This window comes from Hyperoodon ampullatus, assembly GCF_949752795.1.
Source record: "Hyperoodon ampullatus genome assembly, chromosome: 5".
Lineage (NCBI taxonomy): Eukaryota > Metazoa > Chordata > Mammalia > Artiodactyla > Ziphiidae > Hyperoodon > Hyperoodon ampullatus.
The window spans coordinates 15,623,207-15,640,487 of NC_136918.1; the positions used below are offsets into that span (position 1 = coordinate 15,623,207).

At 41.9% G+C, this 17,281-nt stretch overlaps 1 protein-coding gene across 1 annotated transcript in view; it reads right to left on the bottom strand.

Moving 5' to 3' along the window:
• The window catches only part of WWTR1 (WW domain containing transcription regulator 1), a 49,566-nt gene that overhangs the window by 14,646 nt on the left and 17,639 nt on the right, over positions 1 to 17,281 (bottom strand). Inside the window, exon 2 of the mRNA XM_079704452.1 lies at positions 7,291 to 7,493. Within this exon, the coding sequence (XP_079560578.1) occupies positions 7,291 to 7,493 (203 nt within the window). The remainder of the gene's footprint in view (positions 1 to 7,290; positions 7,494 to 17,281) is intronic.

Here is a 17,281-nt window from a genome sequence, read left to right on the forward strand (position 1 = left end):
TTCTTTTTAACTCTGTGCTAAGGGATTCTAGAAATTCACTGTCACATTTCCTGGAGCCTCCCTTTTGGAAATACCTCATCACACAAGCTCAGCTGCCAGACTCAGACTGTCGAAACTCTGACACTTCGGGGAAGACATTTGTTGAGTCCATAATTATTATCCATGGCCTGTTTGATGCTCTTTTAATTCAGGATGTATATAGCAATCTTGTGTTGCTCCATAATCTCTGTTATCCTTTAGAATCGAATTAAGGAAAACATTATATAATTTAGATAGTCTCCTCTTTACTTAAGAAAAATAGCTGAATGGATTTCGAGATGGAATATTTCTTCGTACCTCTGATCTTATCAAGATCCGAACTATGAAACTGCTTTGCATTTGTGCAAACCTGGTGAGCCTCCATTTAAAAAAAATGTGTTTGTACTACTCAGCCACAAAAAAGAACAAAATTTTGCCATTTGCAGCAGCATGGATGGACTTGGAGGGTGTTATGCTAAGTGAAATAAGACAGAGAAAGACAAATAATGTACAATATCACTTACATGTGGAATCTAAAAAAAATACAACAGGGCTTCCCTGGTGGCGCAGTGGTTGAGAGTCCGCCTGCCGATGCAGGGGACACGGGTTTGTGCCCCGGTGTGGGAAGATCCCACATGCCACGGAGTGGCTGGGCCCGTGAGCCATGGCTGCTGAGCCTGCGCATCCGGAGCCTGTGCTCCGCAACGGGAGAGGCCACAACAGTGAGAGGCCCTCGTACCGCAAAAAAAATACAACAAATAGTGAATACAGCAAAAGAGAGGCAGACTCACAGGTATAGAGAACAAAGTAATGGTTACCAGTACAGAGGTTGGGGGAATACACGGATGAGGAGTGGGAGGTACAAGCTATTGGGAATAAGAGAGGCTCAAGGATGGATCGTACAACATGGGGAATATAGCCAGTATTCTGTAATAACTGTAAATGAAGAAACCTTTCAAAATGAATTTAAAAATTGTAATAACCTATAATAGAAAAGAATCTAAAAAAGAATATATATATATATATATGTATAACTGAACACTTTGCTGTATACCTGAAACTAACACAACATTGTAAATCAACTGTATTTCAATAAAAAATTTTTTAAAACTGTATAAAAAATAAATATTTAAAAATAAATAAATAAATAAATAATTTAAATGTGTTTGATTTATAATATCTTTCAAAAGGGTCCCTTTTAAAAGAATTGGTATTTTTCAGAAAATGGATTATTTCTGGGACTTGTAGGCAAATAGAACACTGACAGCAGTTAGAATGGAAGCCCTTTGAGGGTAGGGACCAAGCCTATTCGTTCACTGCTGTGCATTTAGTGCCTAGAGCATGTTGGACAAATGAATGAATGAACGTAGACAGCCAGGTTACTCTACAGGGATCACACCCTGGGTGGACAACATAACCTCTGATGTTGCAGTCAATCCTGAAACCTAATTCTCTGAAATGCTTTTCTAAAAAGAAATTATAGCCCCATGTGCTGAAGGCAAGACTCTATGAAGCAGCCACTACTTAGGCTATGATATGACACTTTTTAACGTCTCTAAATAGCTATTCTTCACATGACAAAAAACAGACCTCAGAACCTTCCCTGGACCAGTGCTGCTCACAGCCGGGTGTGTCCCTCCCCCGGGCCCTCGGTCAGGAATGGCTGCCAGAGGCCGGCCAGCTGGCCAGCCAGACCCGGTAGTGGCTGTCAAGCCCAACAAAAATCTGTGCGACCTGCCAAAAGAATTCTGAGGCCTCCTGCCCAAGCCCTCTCCCCTCGTCCCTGTTGCCCTGGCAACCAGAGGCCGGGCTTAGTCAGCATTTTTGTTTGACAAGCTGCTTTCTCCTGTCCACTGAGCCTCAATTAAGGGAAGGATGGAGGTAAAAGCAGTGCTGAGTCTGCCTGGGAATAATAACCATTTCCCAACAACGCAGAGGGAGCGAAGACTTCTTCACTTAAGACTCTTCCAGGCCCTGGGGGCTGACGGGAAGTCCTCGAGGTTAAAATCCTCTTTGAGGCAGAAGGTCCCCCAGCTTCATATTTAAATGAATAATACAACAAAATACTCTCCTCAGATAAAGCCAAGAGTCTGTTTTTATGTCAAGGAATTGTTCTTTCAGAGGGGTAAATAGGGACTGCGAAGCCTGTTTCTCAATTTCTTACGAGTTACTCAAATTTTCCATTTCCTCCGGTAAAGTTGTAAACATGCCCTTTATGATACTGAGCAAATATTGTGTTGGTTTTTAAGCTGTAACAGCAGAATAGTCTATACTCTTGTGGGCATGTGTGGCTCATAGTATTTTAAAAATTTATGTCCAGAACCGTTGTAGAAAGGATACCAGGCAGCTTAGAATAGATATGTCCAAACTCACAGCACAACTTCCATGGCTGATACAGAATAAATAAATGACTTCCCAATATATTAAGAAAAAGAGATAACATACAGTAGTATTCTCTACTACCAATTTTGTTTTAAAAAACAAAATACACATGGATACATACAAAGACTGGAGAGAAATCACCAACATCATAGCTGCTCTCTTTAGGTAAGAGTATAAAGTGATGGTTACGTTCTTTCTTGGTTTTGATTATTTTAAACATTTACTACAATGAATGTGTTTTGTCTTTTCTGTGCGACACTTTTACTTTATTATTATCTTTATTTAGAGTCGAATTCACTCTGTGAAACTGTACAGTTCTAAGTTTTGACAAATACATAATACAGTTGTGAAACAGCCTGCAAGCAAGACACAGAACTGTGCCATCCCCCCCAAACCCCCTCCTGTGCCTCTCCTGTGGAAGCAGCCCCTCCCCGATCCTTAACTGTAGCAACCACTCATCTGTTCTCTGTCCCTATAGTTTTGACCTTTCCAGAATGTCATATAAATGGAATCATACATTGTGAAGTCTTTTTTCTTTTTCCTTTTTCTTTTTGGCTGCAGTGCGAGGCATGCGGGATCTTAGTCCCCCGACCAGGGATCGAAACGGTGCCCCCTGAAGTGGAAGCACAGAGTGTAACCACTGGACCGCCAGGGAAGTCCCATTACGAAGTCTTTTGAGTCTGGATTCTTTCAGTTGGTAAAATGCTTTCTCTCATCTCAGTCAGAGAAAACAAACAAAAAAAACTACTAAATTATACTTTTTAAAGTTAAAAACTATTTTTTTACTTAAAAAAACTTCATAAACTGAATTCTAAATTTTTTTTTAATATGAAGGTAGCAGGAAGTACATCTACAACTGAGAATTGCTTTCTTTTCTAGGGTTGCCGTTTCTTAGATGAGCCTGAAACTGCTTCACGGCTTTTTGGAAAACTTAGCAAAAATAAAACTCATTATCACAGACATTGGAGAATGTCTTTCATGAGAATTCACCCTCCATAATGTCTGCGATAGACGCTGAAAGCAAAGAAAGTTCCACTTTCCTAATAAGGCCATGTACTGCAGACCTGGCTGGGATCCCTTTGGGCTCGTGGCACCCCTGCCCTTGGAGCACCTGCCACATTCTGAGATAATTCATCAATTATCAGATACAAGCAGTTCAACTCTGTTGCTACAGCAGCCAATGCTAAATTGTAGGGATCATTTTTAACAAAACTCTCCTACTTCAAAAGATTCCTAATCAGGGGAGATACCAAACCTCACCGGCCCTTTGATCCGAGTTCTGTAGCTATTCCACAACCTGTGGGCCTGTAGGAACAAGGAAAAGAAAGAAAGAAGCATTTTATGCTCATTTTCACAGAACTCTGGGCTCTGGTGCATCTGGTCCCTGCTCCAGCTATGAAAGTGTAAGATGGCAGCCGCTGGGACCCCACGAAGTAGGGAATGGTTTGAATTTATCCTTCTGGCCACCAATCTGGATTAGAGTTCATCATTTTGTCTCCTTTGCTAAAATGTAAGTTATCTGAAGGCAGCCATGTCGCACTTATCTTTTTCTTATTTCCCACAACATAAATGTTAGGTGAACAAACAAATGAAGAGATAAAAGAAGGAATGGAAAAAGAATAATTTTCCATCCTGAAAGAATGGAAGTTCCCTTCAGATCTGTAATCAGACTTTCCTCAACTTCATTTGTTAATACCTCTGGCATGATTTCAGGGACAAGTTAACATCTGAGCCCTTGGCATTGTGAGGTGTACGTCAGACTGTGGAACAAGAACCGAGGAATTGTTTTCTCCACAGCACAACATCAGACTACATGCCTAGAGGAACAATGGCACAGAAACAGAAAAAAGAAGAAGAGGAAAAAGGAAAAGTAAAACAATATTTACATGGCCTATAACTTATAAGGACCTTTCACATTTATCATATATTGAACCATGATAAAAATATACAGAGTACTGATGACTTCCCAAGAATTAGGAACAAATTCATTCTACTTATTAAAATTTACCAACCTCCTTTCCTATCATAGAGATGGAGCCTAGGAAGGGGCCTCTCTCTCCCAGAAATTCTCCCCTGATAGAAAGGTCAGGGCCTGCCTGCTGGGCAGGGACTTCAAGAAGACAGGCTGGACAGCTAGGGCCCTCCTGCAAACTAGAGGAAGGCCAGGGGAATTACAAAGTGCCCAGAAAGCAAAGGATATTCAGGAAGTTGTTGATTACGTAGAACAGGGAGTGGGACAGAAAGAACAAATGGAACAGACAATCTTCAGAGCTCATCAGGACCACCCCTGCCTCCATTCCTCTACCTTCCTACCAGGTGCTGGAAGGCAGCTAAACAGGTAAGCCAAATATCACTTTTACTTCCAGTCCATTTCCCTGCCCCACCCTGGCTTAAGTGCAAATAGTGAGGCTTAAGTGCAAAGCACCAAAAGAAAGAGGTAAAAAAAAAAAAAACCCCACAAAGGTGATACACATAATCCACTAATCCACACCTGAACAATCAGACCTCTTGGCAAATGCCACTGTCATCAAACACTCCAACACCATTTACTGTATGGCCTGAAATAATATCTTGGACCCTGAGGATCAGGCTGCTTCTGGATGGGGAACACGTCTGCCACGACTTTAAAAAGTCTCTTTAGACCTTTTTTCCTGTATCCATAATAAAGATAAAAAGACATCAGAACAATCCATTCCATCTTCTCCTCCTCTGACCACACACACACACACACACACACACACGTACACGCTCGCACGTTCAAAGCTGAACTACAGGAGCCTCTGGGAGCAAATCTGGACAGCGTTCCTCCCCGAGGTCCTGTACAGTGGAGTCGACACTGTCATGCAGCAAAATACTCCAAGTTCCACAGCCTCTAGGGATCAGCATTTAAGGAACTTGGTTGGTATTTCTGTAATATGAACCATCAATACTAACGTTCTGGTTCAAAGGCACCTATGGTTGGAATAAAGGAAACAATTTGGGGCACTTTTCTCCACCCCTTTTCAGAAATACTTTCTGTGGGAAAGGAGGAGGTTGGGTAGGAGAAAGAGAAACACAGACCGAGGCAGAGACTGAGACACAAGTCATTCTTTGCGGGGGAAGAAAAAACATTAAAACTTATAAATGCTACTATAATACTATTTATATTACTCTATATTAGAAAATAGATAAATTATTCCAAATAGAATTATTACCCAAAGACAGAAAACCATAATACAATCATTTCCTGCTAAGAAACATGATACTGTATATCTAAAAACAGTATAAACAAATGCTACCCTGAAATAACCGTGAAAGTTCAGACATAAATCCTCAGGGTAAAAAAAGCACAACGATGGTTATATTACAAAGTTGTATTCCTCAAATTTAGAGGATAGATCAACAGAACAACAAAGCACAATTTATATTCATTTCCCACATTTTCAAAGGCTATGTATAAGGAATTCTTTTAATTCATCATGTTTTTTAAACTTCACACAGTGTAGATACTTTATATTTTAGAATTTATTTGATGAGAAATACATTATTTACCTGTGGCAGTCAATGTATATTTTTGAAAGTATCAGATATAACTAAAAGAAAAACTAGTGTTTACCCTAATAGCCCCAGCCCCCTGTAAGAAAGCTTTCTGGAACAGTTAAAACTATTCATTTCCGTCCACATGGAAAGGAAGCTACCCATGTATCTTGCTTCATGTGAGTCATAAAGCAACGTCTGAAGAATTAAAACAATAAACTGAAGCCTTCCTCCCCAAAATGCAGCCAGCAAAATTTATGAGACCTGAAAGCATGTGCTACATTAGTTTAGCAACACAGAAGAGAATTCTGCTCTTGTACAGACCAAGCCACTGAAGCAGGGAGAAAGCTGTGGGCTCCTTCAGGGATTTTCTTTTCTTTATTTTTTGAAGTGAGGCCCTGAGCCCGACTCACAGAGGACACACAGTCTGTTGACTGACTGACTGAATGAGGAAATGGCACAAAGGTGCCTGATCAAAGCCCAGGGGGTTTGCAGATCACTCTATCAGAGTCTGTATGCAAACATTTTCCTTTCTCATGCTCCCTCAATTTTCTTTTTCTCATGCTCCACGATGGATCAAAGATGGCTGCAGATTCTTTGTCATTTCTTCCGTGGAACATCCCCTCTGCTATCTGCTCTAACTGGGGGTTGAGGGGTGTGCTGTGACTGCTCTGTCCAAGAGAATATGGAAGAACCGACTCTGTGGCAGCTTCCAGAGCCAGGCCCCAAGACCCTGGCAGCTTTCAATTCCTGTCTCGCAGAACATTCTCTTGGGGAGACCCAAGCTGCTATGTAATACGTCCCACTGCTCTGAGATTGCCAAGCTAGAGATGCCGTGGGCAAATCCTCCAGCTTTTAGTCCTAGCTATGCTCAGTCTTCCAGCAGCCCTTTCCACGGTGCCACACACTTGAGTAAACCCACCTTGGACCCTCCAGGCCAGCCCACCCACCGGTCGACCACCGCTAAGGGACCTCAGCCAAAATCACGCACAGCACAAGAACAGTCCAGCTGAGCCCTGCCGCAATTCCTGCCCACGACATGGCGTGATATAATACAATGGCTATTGTTTTAAGCCACTGAGTTTTGCGATAATGTATTACACAGTAATAAATAACTGGAACATATTCTTTCTCTCTTTCTAGTGACTGGCAGTGAAAGCCAAAGGCAGCCATGCTGATACAGCTGGTCCTTGTACTCATATACGTTTGGCTCTCAAGACAGTGCAAATAGATGTTGGAAGTTTGAAGCAGCGCTTTGGGCTTTTAATGCTTCTGGAGAAAGATGTATTTACTCTGATGGCAAGTAGATACCTACCCACTAGCCTTGCCACCAAAGGCCACAAAGCCTCCACCAGGTCCCACCGAAGGCCGTACCTGCCTCATGAGCTCCTCTTGACGCATCCTAATCCTCTCTCTCTCCATCTGGATCCTCTGAAGCCGAAGTTTCTGCTGCTGCTGCTGTTGCGTGGTCAGCGCATTGGGCATACTCATGAGCCCTGCTGGTGGGTTCTGAGGAGGGTGACTCTGCTGGCTCAGGGAACTGGGTGCCATCTGCTGCTGGTGCTGGTGATTCATCACTACAGGAGGGAAGAACAGGCGGGTTAATGACCAGGGACCACAGCACCTTATCAAAAAGAGATCATCAGAATGCTTTGCGCTTTACACTACAGATTCCTGAGATTCCTTCCAAAGCACTTTCCTGTTAATCATTACTGAAGTAATTATTACCTTAATTCAATTCATGGAGGCTCAGATACTGGCCCCTCTCCTGACTCACCTAGTCATGGCTTTTGCGCCCGGTTAAAAACCTGATTTCACACCTTGCCTGTGTTCTAGAGTACATTTTAAACCTTTCATAGAACATAGTGGTCGTAAGTAAATTCCACACAAGTTGACACAGCCTAAAAGCTCATTTCACCAGGACATCTGGGGGTGTGTATGCACGGTCTCAGATAACCTGCATGCTTATGGCAGGGCTAAGGAGGGCATGTGATCGTTGATACATGGTGGGTAGAAAATAATATTTAGGATGGATGAGTGAATTGACGAGTGACATGTAAAACATAGTACCTAGATCAGGGATGTACACAAAAGCAGGACGCCATTCATGCTTTGTTAAAAGAGGGTGCCCCAAAGAAATTATTTAGTGAGAAATTATTAGTGAATAATTAGAGAATCATTTAGTGAGAATTATTGTGAGAAAGAAATTATATAAAAATGCTAACAGTGTTTGTGATTGGATAAAGCCACAAGAAGTGTTTGAAACCTTTTACGGATTTTCTATTTGTCTGCATTTACCAACATTTAAAATTTTGGCATGCAGTACTTCACTTTAGAAAAAAAAATCTGTAATCCTTTAATAAATTCTATAATTGGTGTCTTCCCACACCCTCCCGCCAAAAAATGCATCTTAAAAAGCGCTCGCTTTCCTCCAAACAGTTTACCAGTCAAATTTCCTTAACTTCTGCCTGGGTAATATCCTACTATAAAGAAAACCATGCTTTTCAGTCTATTTGCTCTTAGGTCAGGGCCAAAGGCAACAATGTGTAATTTTATATACTTACTTCATTTCTGAGGAAAAAACGCTCAATTTTTGCTATATTTGGTATCACTACCTTTAAAAGATAAAATTATTGGCATACTTTAGTTAAAGTTCGAAGTAAAACATTTCAGATCTTCAGTTTGTTATGGATATTATGAGGGAACATATTTTATAACTAAATTTTCTTAGATGAATTTTAAATTAGCCTAATCAACTATGTGTTAAATGAATGTGTAGAAAACACACACACACACACACACATTGAAAAGAAAGTACCAGGGAACCCTCCTACACTGTTGGTAGGAATGTAAATTGGTACAACCACTATGCAGAACAGTACGGAGGTTCCTTAAAAAACTAAAAATAGAACTACCATATCATCCAGCAATCCCACCCCTGGCCATATATCTGGAGAAAACCATAACTCGAAAAGATATGTGCACACCAATGTTCACTGCAGCACTATTTACAATAGCCAAGACAGGGAAGCAACCTAAATGTCCGTGGACAGAGGAACAGATAAAGAAGATGTGGTACATATATACAATGGACTATTACTCAGCCATAAAAAAGAATGAAATAATGCCATTTGCAGCAATATGGATGGACCTAGAGATGATCATACTAAGTGAAGTAAGTCAGACAAAGACAAATATCATATAATATCACTCATATGTGGAATCTAATTTAAAAAATGATATAAATGAACTCAGTTACAAAACAGAAACAGACTCACAGACTTAGAAAACAAACTTATGGTTACGAAAGGCGAAACCTGGGGGAGTTTGGGATTAACATACACACACTACTATATATAAAATAGAGAATCAACAAGGACCTACTGTGTAACACAGGGAACTCTACTCAATATTCTGTAATGACCTATATGGGAAAAGAATCTGAAAAAGAATGAATATATGTATATGTATAACTGAATCACTATGCTGTACACCTGAAACCAACACAACATTGTAAATCAACTCTACGCCAGTAAAATTTTTAAAAAGAAAAGGAAATACCAACACTGAAGATTTTCTGGTTTCCTTCAGGAAGAATTAATTCCATGACAGGAACTTCCTCTGGATGGGAGTAGAAGTGGGGTAAAAATACTTTTTTTTTTTTTGAAATTTACTTATAACTCACTCAAGTCTTTATCACATTCCCACTGTGTGCTGGGCACTGGGTTTGTAGTTGGATCAACAGCTCCTGCCTTCACAGGAACTCACAAGGAACGTGTGAAGAAATGAGGTGGGGTTTTATGCTTGGCTGTGGAGCGCTAGAATGTTAGGCTTTGTAAGGATTCCTGGAAAGCATCTAGTCCAGCTTTTTATTTTGTGAAACCCAGGGAGGTGAGGGGCGTGCTCTGCTTAGAATCAGGTGAAACCAGGGACCCCCAACACTGCGTCCACCTGCCCTTTCAACTGTCCTTGGCCGCCCTCTGCCACACCTGAAACTGAAGACCAGGAACGATCACTGAAACTGAGGCAACCCCTCTACACACAGTTTCCCTTCAGTTGATCGCAAGGAAGTGCCACTTAAACAGCAGACCCTCAAAGCACTCAAAACAGGGCCCTGGGACAAAGGCTGCTCAGGTTACAGTTAGGAAGGGCTCAAGGCAGGTTTGGACAGATGCACAACTCTGCTCACTCCCAGGGAAGTCACTCAAGGCAACGTAAGGTACTGGAGTATTCTGCCCAAACAGTTTGGGCTTCACTTCCTGAATCAAGCCCACCACCAAGAACTCTCATTTCTTGGCACCATCCCTGGCACACAGGGAAACTCAGTAAACGATGGGATGAATGACTGAAACCAGCTGGGCATTCCTTATGTTCTCAGTTTGAGAACAGAAAAAAAGCACAGTTGTGATCAATGCCAAAATAACTGAAATAAGTACTTCATTTCTACAGCTCGTTGGAGCATAATCACAATCTCTATTTGAAGGCCTGGGTGGGAGGGTCAGGGATGGGGCACACACTGTGTCATCAGGGAAAAGTTCTCTTAAATACCAATTCAAGTAAGACAAAGTCCAGATATCCAGAAGGGTTTAATTCATAAGACCTCTTTCAGGCCAGAAGATGGAAGCTTAGATGGAAGAATAGTGATTATCTCCAGGCACAGTCATTTCTGAACCTTCTGAAAAAGTATGCTCCTACTTTTCTGATGTAACTACTATAGACAAAAAAAAAAAAAAAAAAAAAAAAACCCAATTGTGTCTATAAGAGAAATGTGTAAATTGAATATTTCCAATATCAGAAATCCCCAGGTTAGGAAAAAGCTTAAAAATGTTAAAGTTTTTTTGTTAGCAGTTCAGAGGTTATGTTAATTTTTTATAACTCAGATTCTTTGAAAAATATTAAAACTGGCTCAGGTCTGGTACTTACTGACATGACAAATCAATTGGATCAGAACTATCTGCCGTAACTTGGGAAGACAGCATTGTCAGTCTACTCACACAGGATCCTGTGACTCCACTCCACACACTGTCCAGATACTGCTTGGCAGGTTTTATTGACATCTGCATCCTTATCTGGGGGAGTCTAAGACTTGGAGAAGATCTCTTCCAAAACCACACCCTTGCGAGCCTTTGAAACACCAGCCCTTACAGCGACCATCCATTGGGGAGGCATGGTGGACATGCTGCTTTCATCCATTTAATTTAGATTTGACCATTCAGACTACACTCAGACTAAACATCTCCAGCTATTAACTGTAGTGACTGGAAAAGAGTAGAACTTAGCCAGTGGCTTTGTTTTCAAAATAAAGCACACCCACCAACAGAGAAGTCTATATGAGAATATTCACCATAGCATTGTCCATAACAGCAAAAGACCAAAAACTGTGTCCACCAATAAGAGGTCATGATCCATTCATTCAGAGGAATTCTATGTGGCTATTCTGAAGAATAAAGAAGCTCTGTAGGTCCTTCTATGGAACAATCTCTAAGAAACAATGTTTAGAAGAGGGAAAAAAAAAAAAAAACAAGGAAAAGAAATGCATGTAAGAGCATGCCACTATTTGTAACTAGAAAAATGGAGGCAGTGGGCATTCATATTATATCAATACATATACAGCAAATCTCTCTAGAAAAATACACAACAGTGGGTACCTCTGGAGAGGAAACGGGGTGTCAAGGATGGGAGGAGATCTTCCTTTTCCTCTTCTGCACTGTTTGAAGTTTTTCTGTGTGCATTTATTATTTATGCAAAACATAAAAATGTGAAAGTAAAAAACAGAAAACAAAAGCACGGTCATGGCTTCCCTGGTGGCGCAGTGGTTGAGAGTCCGCCTGCCGATGCAGGGGACACGGGTTCGTGCCCCGGTCTGGGAAGATCCCACATGCCACGGAGTGGCTGGGCCCGTGAGCCACGGCCACTGAGCTTGCACGTCCAGAGCCTGTGCTCTGCAATGGGAGAGGCCACAGCAGTGAGAGGCCCGCGTACCACCAAAAAATAAAAAATAAAAAAAAAGCACGGTCATGTATGCATCAAATATGCAAAATATTTTCTTGGTGGAGTGAAAGGAGGTAACCCCCAAATTATTTGAAAAACAACGAATAAGGCTTTAAATATAGTCAAGATCCTCAAAACTAAGAGCCTACCTGGTGCAACTTCTCCTTGTGAAGGTGAGGTAACAATACCCAGAGAAACAGTGAATTTGGTCAAGACCATAAAATGGTCCAGGGCCTGGAAGCCAGGTGTCCTGCCTGACTCAGTCCAGGTGCCCATGATCCAACCTGTCGCTCTGTTCCCTCTAGTCGTTTCATTTCAGACTGTTTTTGAATCTTTTCTTAGGTTGAATCTCATGAACTTCACCGATGGTTGAGGTTCTAGCTACTCAAAGACAAAGAGGCAAGAGAGGCCCAAGACAGAGATAAACAGAGAGGAGGTCCTCAGGAGAGCACAGGAAGGAAAACATGTAGACTTGCAATGAACAAAATACTCCTTGGGATAATATTCCATAACATTTTAGGGAGAGAATAGTTCAGTTAAAAAAAAAAAAAAGAAAACAAGCAGAGTATCTCAAATGCAGTATCTGAGGCCAAACCAGTTAAGGGCAGACTGCCACTAAATGCCTCAAAAAGGCTAAAGACCTAGTCAAGTTCTAGACTTTTGCCAGTCCCCACAGAAAGGAATAACCCAAACAGAAGATTTCTCCATTGAAGCAGGAATGCATCAAAACTAAAGCAGGAGAAAAAAAAAAAAAAAAAAAGAAAACCTAAAGCAGAGCCTTCTTTTTTTTTCCTTCCAAGAGAGTCAGAATTTAAATTGAAATCCACATTTATCTTTTTCATTCTTTTCCTCTCCTTTTCCTTTCTCTCTTTTTTTTCTTTCTTCCTTGATAATTGGCTTTCTCTTCTGTGTTTGGCAATCGAACATAACCAAGCTCTGCAGATATGTAACCAGAAACATTTCACTGCTATTATTCAATATAAAAGAAAACACCAAGAAAAACAAAACTCCACAGCATCTGAGATATGAACACTCTTTTGATTTAATGATTGTATCCTTGGTGAAGTAAACGGTCAACATGGGAATGGGGTGTGCAGAGGGGGTGACTACCCAGACTCTCTGTTTAATGCTGCCCAGGACACTGATGCACCCTCTGACCTGCTCCAGCAAACACACTTGGTCACGTCTACAAAGCCCCACAAGTACGCTTGATGCCAGGAAGGTCCCTGGACTCAGTTCTAAGCCTACACGTCATTTGTTGTATAAGAAGCAGACATGGAAAAGGTAAAGGCTTCACTCCTGAACTTTTGCCTTTTGCAGCAGCAGACACAGAGAGCGACAGCTCACAGACAAAGTGTTTGGGCAGCTTCCCCAAGCCAGGAGCTGCAGACGAGGAGGGAGGCCAGGGAATCAGGTTGTCCAGCGGGCCTCCTGGAATGTTTGACAAATGTCTTTCTGGCCTCAGAGAGGTTCAGTGGCTTGCTTTTCTGTGTCCTGGGCTTGCTTCCCTTGTTTTTAAAATAGGCTATGGTTACACACACACACACACACACACACACACACACACACACACACAAAATGCCAAATGAAGAAAACAAAACCACAAGATTAGGCTCAACTACAAAACCTGTCACGGGCCTGCATGGGGCTGGCTCTGAGCAGATCATGGAAAGGACAACCAGCTTGCCAATGGCTAGAAGCCACACCTAAGCCCTAGAAAGACACAGAAATTACTTTATTCCCTTCAAATCCTTCTCCCTGATGCACATGTGAATCTAGGGAGGGCAGAGAGGAATACCTTTTGCTAGTTACCCGCTGTTGTTCAAGATACAAAGTAACAGAAAAACAAAACAAAACAAAATGCAGGGAAAGCAAGGGTTATAAGAGACTGCCAGAATATCTGCTGAAGTTCTCCATCAGCAAATGTTGATTTAACAGGAAAATCTCAAAGATGGTTTAATTTGTACTTCAGTTTTCACAGGTGGTAAACAGAATCTTGCTAAATGAACTTCAGTTCCACATATTCAAAGTAACCTTTTAGTTTAGTTTTGGGGTTTCTTTCTTTTTTTTTTTTTTTACAAGCTTCTGTGATAAAACATCAAACATTCCAAAGAACCCTTTAACATCATCCCTTGAGCGTGGGAAGAGCTTTGAAGAGGCTGACTCTTTGTGAAAACCTGGTTGCAGTTTCCTCAAAGTAGATGAATATGCAACATTCGAATACTGTACACACCTTGGGTAATACACTTGATCTGGGATGTGGGAAACTTCCTCCTCCCATTTGGAACAGGTGTTTAATTCAGTTTGACGTTTGGGCTAATACGTTTATATACGTTGCATCAGAAACACATTCCAGAAACCTAAACACCCATGAGAGGGCAACACAAGCTCTCCTGCATCATGGACTGTTAACAACGGGAAGCTTGACGATCACTCCATTCTCTGTCCCTGCTCTACAAATGCTGAAACGGGTCTGTCACAGTGAGTGACCAGTTGTCCTAGTTTGACTAATGGGTTTCCTGGGACACAGGACTTTCAGGGCTAAATCCAGGAGAGTCCCAGGCAAATGGGATGGTTGGTCACCCTAAGCCTGTGAATGCCCGTGTCCCCAGAGCTAACTCATGGCAGTAGAATCCAAGTTTCCTATTTCCACGCTAATGTGTTTCCTTACAAAGAGAACCAGCGCCCGTATGAAATAACCATTTGATATTTAGAATGACAGTCAGGCTGCCCAGATGAGCTCTCAGTGTGTCGCCCATGGGCTACAACTAGCTGGCTTCCTTTTGTACCCATACAACTTGGTAACTGGAGAGGGAATATGACTCCTGCACTTACTCTGTAACTTTTTAAGGAAATCAAGCACTAGTTATGACATTGCATTGCATCACGTGTAAACATGTACTTGGTTAAGGCTGAAAGTCAGGAAATCTTTCCTGTTGGATTCTGGGTTGGGCTATACACACAGAACAGAAGCTCTTTTAAGAAACACTGAAGTGTTTTCTTCCTGTGATTTGAACTCTCACTTTCCTGGGGGCTGGATTTGTGCTCTTTATAAATAAGACCTAAGAAGGAGCCAAGTCTCCCCCTGCCCCTTGGAACCAACCCCAATGATACGGATGTTCCTTATAAACATAGAACACAAATAATTTAGTGCATTTCAAACCTAACTTGCTGATGCATACAGTAGGCACTAAATACATTCTCCCTGAACTAAACTTCAGGGTTTATGGGTCAGAAATTGGTTTACACCAATATCAGTTCATTTGTAAGAAGATGATCAGCATAGACTTTTTTCTAATTTAAAAGAAACATAATAAAGAAGAAAACTCAGAATAAACTGGAAATCTCTCCCCACCACACACACACACACACACACACAACTCTTTCTCTTGAGGATGCATTTTAATCATTACTCCCCTAATCTTATAAGTGAATATTTAATGAATACTAGACTTTTGTTGCTGCTTTCTCTTTACTTCCAGAACATAGTTCCCCGTTCAGGACCTATTGCATTTTGCTCTGTTTTATCATTAGTGGTTTACAAACCCCACCACGTTCATCACAGCTGGGGCCATGTATTTACACTACTTTGAAGCATCAACATAGAAGTTCATGCTGGAAGGGGCTTAGTCCATTTCGACCAGGGTTCTCAATTCTTCTTTTTAGCAGCAGGATCTTTCTCCAGAGCCTGATACATGGCATGAGGCAGAGACACCCCACATGTGCAGGGGCTCATTCACAACACGCCTGGGGCCTGTGCTGGGGCCAGTGAGCACTTACATGGCAGCCCTTTTGACTCTCTTCTCTAAATTTTCTTGGTCTGGCTTTCACTGTGCTTTCCCTACAGGCGTTTCCCAACTCTTGTTTCAAAATATTAAACAAAGTTTTAAAATATGTTGAACAGACACAGCTCTTGGAGACTGAATACTAACTAAGCTTAGCTTCTGCTCACATGCCCCTGAAACCCTGGCATGGGGCCTTGGGACACAATTTAAAACCACTGACTTTAAGCCAGTTCACTCATTTTTGAAATGAAGAAACTTGGAAGGTTAAGTGACTCAGCACAAATCACAGGCATAGACTGTGACAAACCTAGGAAGCCCAGGGAATATGCTGGAATGCATGGCTGGCATCAGCTGCATTGACCACCAATCACTGCCCTGTCCTGCAATCAAAAAATATTTACTGAGTGAAATTTGGTGACAAGGATTGAGGAGTTTCCTTTTCCCTATTTCATGAAAAGGTCTAACGCAGACTAATTTAATTAACATATTTACTTATAAAATGATGACATCAACACGGATCACATGCTACAATGACACCCTGTGCGATCTGGTTTTACAGAAAATGGTACAGGGGGGCTTCCCTGGTGGTGCAGTGGTTGGGAGTCCGCCTGCCGATGCAGGGGACACAGGTTCATGCCCCAGTCCAGGAAGATCCCACATGCCGCGGAGCGGCTGGGCCCGTGAGCCATGGTCACTGAGCCTGCGCGTCCGGAGACTGTGCTCCACAACGGGAGAGGCCACAACAGTGAGAGGCCTGCGTACCGCAAAAAAAAAAAAAAAAAAAAAAAATGGTACAGGGCTTTCTTCTTCAGTCCTTAAAAAACAAAAGACAAAATCAGGTAACTTTGAAGAGTTACATTTCATAATTCAGGAAGGTTTCAAGTAGAAGAGGTGCCACCACCAGGCAATACTAGCCCTTCTGGCCACAGCGGCTTTGGGGAAGTAATAATATGCAACAGATAGAAGCCAAAACCTACAGGTGTAAATCGTATCTGACATATAGGCAGACCCAGCCACACCAAGCTTCAAAAATATTTCAGCAGCAAGAGTGTCTGGGTGCAGCTGCGGGTCTTTTCCTCTCTGTTTATGGGCCATACACGGCTTAACTCATGTGAACTGGCCAATGTCAGGTGTCACGCAGCCCTGTCTGATGGAAAACACATGTCTACGGAGGTAGAAAAGAAAAGCCCAGGCTCAGTCCAGCCTGGACTCAGTCACGATACAATGAAGGGGGAAAAAGGGCTGCAGACACGTCTCTCGCCCTTCTTGTGCCTCTCTCAGCTCCTGCTAACAATGAGTCGCTTGTTTCTCTTATTTCCCAGAAACAGTATTAGCCGTCCAACAAGGTCAGCAAAAAAAAAAAAAAAAAAAAAAAGGCAGCCTTTCACTTCAGGGTGCATTCGGTTCCAAAAATCTGTAAAGTATTAAACCAAGAAGCTGCACTATCCCAACTTCACACTGAGCCCTTTATTCCAATTCTGGGTGAGAATAGCTATAAGGAAATTTCTCAGCTGGCTCAGTAGATAAGGCACAGAGTTCTGGGACCCCTGTGCATTCAGCCACACTTTCTCGGCTTCAAACCTTAAAAT